Source organism: Corvus kubaryi, unplaced genomic scaffold (genome assembly GCF_017639235.1).
Source record: "Corvus kubaryi isolate FWS band 111438036 unplaced genomic scaffold, C.kubaryi_AGA036_p1.0 37385, whole genome shotgun sequence".
NCBI classification, from domain to species: domain Eukaryota; kingdom Metazoa; phylum Chordata; class Aves; order Passeriformes; family Corvidae; genus Corvus; species Corvus kubaryi.
In genome coordinates, this window is record NW_024581127.1 from 14,542,377 (window position 1) to 14,550,762 (window position 8,386).

Here is an 8,386-nt window from a genome sequence, read left to right on the forward strand (position 1 = left end):
CCAATTTAATTTAAAGTCCATTAGTTGTAGACTAGTCTAGAGGATGGGAACAGGAAGTGCAAAGCACTACACTGAGCCAGGCACCTCCAAAGCAGCATAGGGATTTAGATTCATCCCATGCCTGGTCTTTCCCACTCAATGATGACTAAGGGAGGAGGTGTACCTGCTCTGCTGGCTCCATAGTTTAAGCCCTCAAGTCGGTGGCTAAGCTGGATATCAGATACAGCCTGCACTATGCACCCCATCTTTCTGTATCATACCATTTTGAAGCAGTCCAAAGCAAAACTAAATTCTGCACTAGGTAGGATATGTGTAATTAGTGACTCAAGTGTCTTTGCATTTGTCTTCTGCACCCCACTTTCTGACAAATGACTAGTAGTGTAATGTTCCTTACTGCCTAGAAATTTCGTAATTAACATTCTCGAACCTCTTAAAAGAGATTAGTATAATTACAAAGCTCCTGTTTAACTTGCTGTCACCTCAATCATCAGTAAAAAAAAGAAAAAATTCAAATGCAAATGTTAACATCCTCAGAAAAAAATTAAAACTCATTTTACCATAGCATCTGCTGAGAAGAGAAGCATTGAAAACAGTCTTAAGATTTGTGAAAAATAGCCCAGTGAGAATCAGGCAACAGATACTCAGACAAGCTATAGCTGGTGCTTAGCACAGCCCCAGCTCTGCAAGAGCATTCATTTTCAGTGTCCTGGATGAGGCGTCCAGGAAGAGCTACCAAGACTTCTTCAAAATGAATTTTAAGGTATCAGCCTAAATAAAAGGGTTTTGCTCACCAGCTTCTGTTGTCTGTCAGGCTAGGAAACATTCCTGCAAGCAGCTCTGCCAGCAATGCTGAAGAGAAGGAGATGTCCAGAATAGATGGACTGTGAGCTCTCCCATCATCTATCTGCATTTGCTTGAGCCTGTGTGCCCCAAGCTCAGAACGTGGAGCTGGGTTGGTTTGCTGTTACCTGCTGCCCAGCACCATGCTGGGCTTGGCAGGGAAACTGTCACAGGCACATGACTCCTTCCAGGCCTTGTAGAAGGAACCCAAGCAGGGCAGTACACACACACTAGAAAATTCTGTTCTGGGACCCAGAGAAGTGCCTGGTTGTGAGGAAAGAGACAACTCTTAATTAAATTAAAAATTAAAATAATTTATTGAAAACAGAAAAGTTTAAAAATTACAAAAAATTAGAAAAATATAAAAATTTGGGATCCTATGGCTCGGTAGATGGTATGCCCCAGGAGTGCAGGGATCTGAGATCTTCTGGCTGGGACAGCACTGGACCTCAGGTAGAGAAAAAGGACTTGCAGTGCTCAGCTGACTTGTGGCTGGTCCAAAAGTCAGAAAAAAGAGTTTTTAAAGGCTCCTTAATAGGAGTAAGGCTTTTAATGCCCAGCACTGATGCCCACCACAGCTAGCCTACAGAGGACTCTCCCAACCCTCTCCCTCCTCTCTGAACACCCTCTCTCGCTCTCTCTCTGAACTTCTTGAGGCCAGTCTCGTTGTTTTTATAGTGTCTTTGCTCCGCCCTAGCCTGCCCACAGCCCGCCCCTTCAGTTTAAAGTGATTGGTGCTTTCCCTTTGATAGATCATCTCAGTCCACCAATGGCTCATCGTTGTCAGAGGGGTGGTATCAGTTGAGATAAGGGTGCTAAAATGCCCTCATTAAAATTAAGGTTGCCCTGGAGCTTGCCTGCAGGGTAACGGTTGAGGAGCTAAAAATAGCTGCTGGCTGTTAGAAACTGGGGTTTTGAAGTTAGCCTTTGGATTAAGGTACAAAGTAAAAACACTTAAAAAAATATTAAAATACATCCAACACATCTTAAAACACTTGTAAAAGCAGACAATGAACATAGGAAAGATAACTCTTATGGTGTACAGGTGGTTTAAAGTTTGAGAAGGGAGCATAAGTTGGGGATTTTTAACTGGGGAATTTCTAACTGGGAATGGTGCAACTCTCTTAATAAACTACTTTGAACAATTGAAAACATTGATAATGGAACTTGGTTTTTGTACCTGGGCTGATGGGTTAATTTTAACATTCAAATTTAAAAATATTTAACTCAGAATTAATTGATTAAAACACTTAATATGCAAAGACCAAACACAATTAGAGATTTCATGTATGACACTGGCAGAAACCAGATAAGCAGGTCACTCCTCAAGCAGGCTTACAAAACTGCATACTGCCTCCAGTCTTTGGGCTATTTTCCCACTGTTCCAGACCTGCTGCCCCATGTCCAGCCTCTTCTGTGTTCAGAGGTATAAACAGCTCCATGGTTTACTCCCACTCTGCTTGCAGTGGTTGAGGGAAAAAACCCTGTATTTCCCTATGGATGTTGAGAGCTGGGATGATACAGACATGTTTATAGTACTGTGCAAAGGGACAGGCAAGGGGTATGCTCTCCTCTACTTATTTCCCTTACCTTTGAGCAATGAGTAAGTTCCCAAGCAGCAGCTGATCTCTCCCTAAGCTGGAGGCTGCAGTCTGTAAGCTGTGTGTTCGTTTCGCACCAGAGATGTGATCTTTACATCTGCGGGGATGGTTGATGTTCAGCAAGGCAGAATAGGTGTATGAGGTTGAAGAAAGATATGGGCAACACTTTCTAACCAGTGTTCAATTTTGCCTTCTCATGTCAGGTTCTTGGTCACACTAAAGCTAATCAGAACACAACCCTCAGCAGATCAGACCTACAGCTCTGACAGAGCCTGAGAGCTTGTGTGCAAGCTGGCTCCGTTGACAGTCCTGCTTTTATGAGGCAGAGCCACAAATTCTTTTCTAGCAGAAACTAGTTAAATGGGCACTAAACCTTGGCAAGTTGCTGGATTTTTGACAGCAGACGAACAACAGAAAACTGTGCAGTGCTTCTTCTTGCTTCTAGCTGCAATGGGAATATAGGTGATTCCATCTGAACACAAGGAAGAACTTCTTTACTGTGAGGCTGACAGAGCACTGGAACAGGCTGCCCAGAGAGGTTGTAGAGTCTCCTTCTCTGGAATGATTCAAAAGCCTTTTGGACACAATCCTGAGTAATGTGCTCTAGGGGGCCCTGGTTGAGTGGGGAGATTGAACTAGAAGATTTCCAGTGATTCCTTCCAACCTTACCCATTCTGTGATCACGTGCTTCATTGTGACATTTAAGTTTTGAATTCCCCTATGAGAGATTCAAAGAGGTTGCATTTTAAAGGCTGAGCAAAGTCCTCTTCCCAAGTTTTGATTTATTAGGGCTGAAAATAATATATATTTCCCTAATACCTAAAAAATGGTATGCATTTTCTCCCAAACACATTTCCCAGTAAGATAAAGGAAACAAACTGTGTGAACTCTGAAATCTGATAGGTAGAGGACAAGAGGATGAAATAGAGTCAGTGTTTTGATACCCTTGTTTGCTTTCAGTGAACAGTTTTAGACTAAAGAGCTGGGGGGATGGTTTTGAACTGGAAAAACTTCACTGCAGTCTTCACAGATGAGTACACCAGCAGAAAGCTGGGTGAGGACGTTTGCCTCTACTTTCCCCATGCTCAGGGACTGGTTTACTGATTAACCTGAAAAAGCTAACATCTGCAGTGCATCAGGGAGCAGACTGGAGACTGAGGTATCCTACAGAGACTGAGAAAATAGCATTAAAAACCCCTACAAAACACTTGAAGGGGGAAAAAAACTTAGGAGGGTTTGCCTTCACCTTTAACAGCCTTTCTCTTCCTTCTTGCAGAGGAAAGATGTCCTGATTGAAACCCACCTGTGCTGTGGCCATGCTGCCCTTTGACTCCCACCCACACATCCTATGGACACCTTGACTTGCTCTAGAGCTTTTCCTAATTGAAAGCCATGGCTGGAAATGCCATTGCTTAAGTGTTCAAAATACCCTGGTGAATGTTTGTAGGGATGTACCACAACAACATTTTCCTCTGGTGATGGTGCCAGCTAAAGAGACCTTCACTGTCTCTAGGGTGCTTCCTAAGCCAAGGCAAATGGAGAGAAAATCTTTCTCTCCATGGAGACAAAATCTTTCTCTCCATGGAGACAGCTCCTTGCCCTCCTGCCTTGGGTCCCTCACAGCACAGGTGAAGCAGCCCCCACGGCATCAGAAGTACCAGCAGGCACTGTGCTGCCACTGGAAAAAAACAAGACCAAATGATGCTCTCACCTTGCTGAGGCTAGACATCCAGCCCCTAGTAAAGAGGGGTGAGTTGAAGCACTGAAGATGTTCTTCTTGAACAGAATGAGCTAAAAACCTCAATTGTGGCATTTCACACAAAATCTAGATTTCATCTATATGATAGAAGGCAGAGTAGAAAGACCTCTGCAAGAATGTGTTTAATCTGTGGGATTTCTCATCACACCTGATATCAGCCACAGCCACCCGCTGATGAGACCACACAAGGGATCAGGCACATACTCATGCTTGACAGGCTGTGATACACTGTGAGGGGGCAAGAGGCCACAGATCCATCTGAAGGAACTGTCAGCATTGTCAACCCCTAAATACAGAGCAGAAATTATTTATTACTACAATGCACAAAATAAGACAATCTTTCAAGGTGAGTGTCTGGGCAGCCAATAATAACTCTGAGTCTATGAAGTGACAGGTAAAGAGGGAAAAAGAAGCAGAAGTGAAATAAATTTCTACCTCTGGCTCAGCTTCTGCAATTGAACGACTACACACAGTGTCCACACACAACAGATATGTGAAATGCTGAGTTACAGAAGAATTGTTAGGGGCTCTGAGCAACATGGTCTAGTGGAAGTTGTTCCTGCCCATGGCAGGGTGTTTGGAACTAGCCAGCCTGTAAGGTCCCTTCCCATCCAAACTATTCTATGATTCTATTACATCTGAGCTCTCAGTGACTGTTCTCACCCAGCTGTTTTCTCCTTCTCTGATACAAAGTCAAACCAGGATCAATACTGTAGATAATAATCTCAACTAATCCTGAAAATTGTTTTTGCCCATAAACAACAATATTGTAAATAAGCAAAAACCTATGAGAAGTCCTGAGGGAAATAAAGATGTATTACACTGAGGCAATTACATACACTTCCTATTAAGCAGACAAAGCCCACATGTTGTGGCTTCTTACACTCATTACTCCAGCAGACACAAAAAATATTACAATATTAGTTTGCAGGAAATACTTCAGGTAACTAAGTACATATTTCATCAGATTTTACTGCACCATTAAACACGCTCATATCCCGTAACATACCATGCCTATACAGGGAAGGCTGTGGGAGCACGGGCTTGGGTGTTGCTGATTTCAGAGATGCAGTTCCTCAAGCAGTATAAACCAAGCTATATCCATGCTGATGCCAAGGAGAAATCCTATCTCCACCTTTTTTTCCCCATGACCATGTGGGCCCCCTTCTACCCTTATGCCAACAGCTAGCATCCAATCAGCCTGATCAGGGACCTTTCAGGAGAATAATCCCAATTAAAACAAAAGACAAAGAAATGTAAAGCCAGCACAAAGAGGCATTATACTACACAGCCACGTGGACACAGCCACGTGGTCACAGCCACTTTAACTTTTTCCAGGGAGCTGAGTGTTTACAAATATCATTTAAGACTTACTCTAGTGCCATGGATTTCCCTAAGGAATGTGTCAGATCTGCTGCTCCTGTGTAGATGTGCCATGTGGCACTAGGCAACTGCAATTGGCAGCCACGCCAAGCCAGTCATGTCTAGGAGCTCTTGAAAGAGTATCTCACTCTTTCACCTCCTGATGGGGTTGAAGGGGCTGAAAAATACTCCCTGAAAAATAACTCACCTCAGCTGTCCTGGGATGTTTCCAGGCAGATCAGAACCAGTGCAGTTATGGTCTCTTGTAGAGGGAGAAAACAAAGAGCTCCTTTTCAAACCAAGAGGACAAAATGACCTCAAGGAAAGGGGAAGGGAAAGAGCCCCTATGTGAAGACCTGAAACTGGGCTGATCCACTGAATCACAGCCAGGATAGCCATGAATGGGAGGAGGAAATTGTTTCTGAGGCTTCCAAAAATGTAAAATGTGAAAATGGGGGTGGACAGAAGAATTTAACTGTTGGAAAAATTAAGGTTGGCATCAACACATGACCCATAGTTACCCATTTCTGCTCCAAAGCTACAACTAAAGTAAAAAAAAGAACAGAATATCAGTCTCACACACAGACACCCAAGCAGCTCTAAAAAATTATTAAGGTCTACCCAGAAAACCACCATGTTTAAAAAACAGCAACACTCATGCAACAACCCCAAGGAGTACAGGAGCAGGGCTGGGAGGTTTGCCAAGCAAAAAAAAAAACCCACCTTGACATGCCAGGGTGGGTGAGTATCCCCATGCCAAGGGAATTCCCTGTTGCTGCCATCCTCTGGCAGCCGTGCAAGCTCGCAGCCTTGGGACCATAATTCACAAACCCACAGTAAAACCACTGGCTCCACGTTCTTGTCTCCCAATAAGAGAACCCAGCTCTGGTCCTGGGAAGCACTGCCACCAGCCATCAGCCAGGAGTCCTCCTCACCAGGGAGCTGTGCACAGGAATTCTCAGGTTTCCTTTGCTCTGAGAACATGGGGCTGAAAAATGTGTCCTGCCAAATGGCTATCCACCCAGTAGCAAATGCAGAATCCAGAGCAGAAAGTTTTTGGGACTTTCCTCAGGCTATCAGCTGCTACTGAGCTGCTCCTAGAGAAAGGAGAGCAGGTAGTTGCAAGTCATTTTATGCACAATTTATACCAATACTTTACATTGTGAAAAAGTGGTTTGCCTCTTATGCAGAGAAAATCAAGGATGGTGGGTATCCTTCCATGCCTTCTAGTTTGTGAAATAAAATGCAGGGAAAAGGTAAAGGGTTTAATGTACCTCCAATTCATTTTTATTGTTAGCAGATGCTTCAAATTGCTAGTTCTCAGGGACTGCTTCAGCCTCTCTTTTGCAGTTGCCTAAATCCATTGTCAGCACTGACTGCGACAGAAACACAGAGGACAAAACCCAGTGATGCTCTAGCACAGGACAGCACAGCTCTGCCCAGTTCCTATGCAGAAAGGACTGCTCAGAGGGGGAAGCCAGGCAGTGCAGGCTGAACAATGGGGTGAAGAGGAGCAGCGCCAGCAGCAAACAGGTGCTGGAATGGGGCTCTCCAGAGGACACAGGGAAGAGGCTGAAATTAGTACCCCCCTCTCCGCAAGCCCTCTTGTTCCTGGGCCCCACCATGGTGCCGCACGGTGGGCACTTACCTTGTGTGTGCTGTACCAGGGGCCAGAGAGGGGCCCACTCCCGGTTCCCAGTCCCCCAAAGGATGCATTCCAAGATGCCTGGGATGATGTCCATGTCCCTGCCCTCAGGCCCCAGCCACTGGCCATGCCATGCACTGTCCCACCAGTGGGGAGGGGTGGCTCTGAGGAGAGGCGAACAGGATGTGAACGTGGCACTCTCTTCCTGGTGTGGGGAAGGCTGCACACACGGGTCACTCTGCATGCAGGCGTGTGCCACCAGGGCTGCAATGCTGGTGTGCACCTGGACTCCCTCAGCAGGGGAGCAGTTGTTGCATACGAGGAGAAGGGGAGCTTGACAGAAGGTTTTGCTGCTCCTTCCAAGTGCATTCAGGTGCCTTTTTTTCTGTCTCTGGCTTCCCCAATGCCCCACCCTGCTCCAAAGAGGCAGCCTGGGAATTTAACTCCTTCAAATCAGTGCCTAAATCTAATGTTTAAGAATTAATTCCTCACTGCTAGATTGCAAAAGTTAGAAGTTGTTGTTCCCAAAGGCAGATAGTCACTTACACAAATTCTTATATTCTGTATTTTTCTCTCATAACTATTTCCTGATTAGTTTCTTCGCAGAGACTTCGAACAATGGGTTTGTTCCCATGAATAAAGTCTGTGGCTTTATTCATTAATTCTTTTAGTTTTGGTTTAATCATTTAAGTTCTTCTGGGTTAAACAACAACTAAACAAGCTCATTAAAAGGAGAGTAGAGCTAGCAAGGTGGGAGCTTGGCAGAATTACATAAGAGACAGAAGCAGGCTTCTAGAGAAGCATAAAAAGGAATATTTAGACACCACATCTTCAGGCTTCGGACAATACAACTGCTTGCAATCCAGAGAGCTCATGCTGTACCTTGGAGGAACTGACTTGTATTAGTTCATTCCATTGCTTAGCTAGGCTTGAAAACACCCAAAGTCCTGACAATTATTGCAGCAGAGGAGGGTCAGTGGGCAGTTATTCTGCTCCCTGGTACAACAGTTTTCTCCTACTCATAAGAAGAACTGGCATCGATTGCTTAGTCCCAGTAGGGCCCATGGTCCTACCATCCGCAAGATGCATCAAGAGAGAGAACAAGTCAGCATGTAGGAGAGCAGGCTGGGGACAGAGCTTCCAGCAGGCAAGGAGATATGATCCCTAATAGAAATGAGG

At 44.8% G+C, this 8,386-nt stretch overlaps 1 protein-coding gene across 1 annotated transcript in view; it reads right to left on the reverse strand.

Moving 5' to 3' along the window:
• The window catches only part of NIPAL2 (NIPA like domain containing 2), a 55,898-nt gene extending 48,221 nt beyond the window's left edge, over positions 1-7,677 (reverse strand). The window contains 2 exon segments of the mRNA XM_042036316.1: positions 7,211-7,285; positions 7,287-7,677. Of these exon segments, the coding sequence (XP_041892250.1) occupies positions 7,211-7,285; positions 7,287-7,451 (240 nt within the window). The 5' untranslated portion in view covers positions 7,452-7,677.
• Between the last annotated feature and the right edge of the window lie 709 nt (positions 7,678-8,386).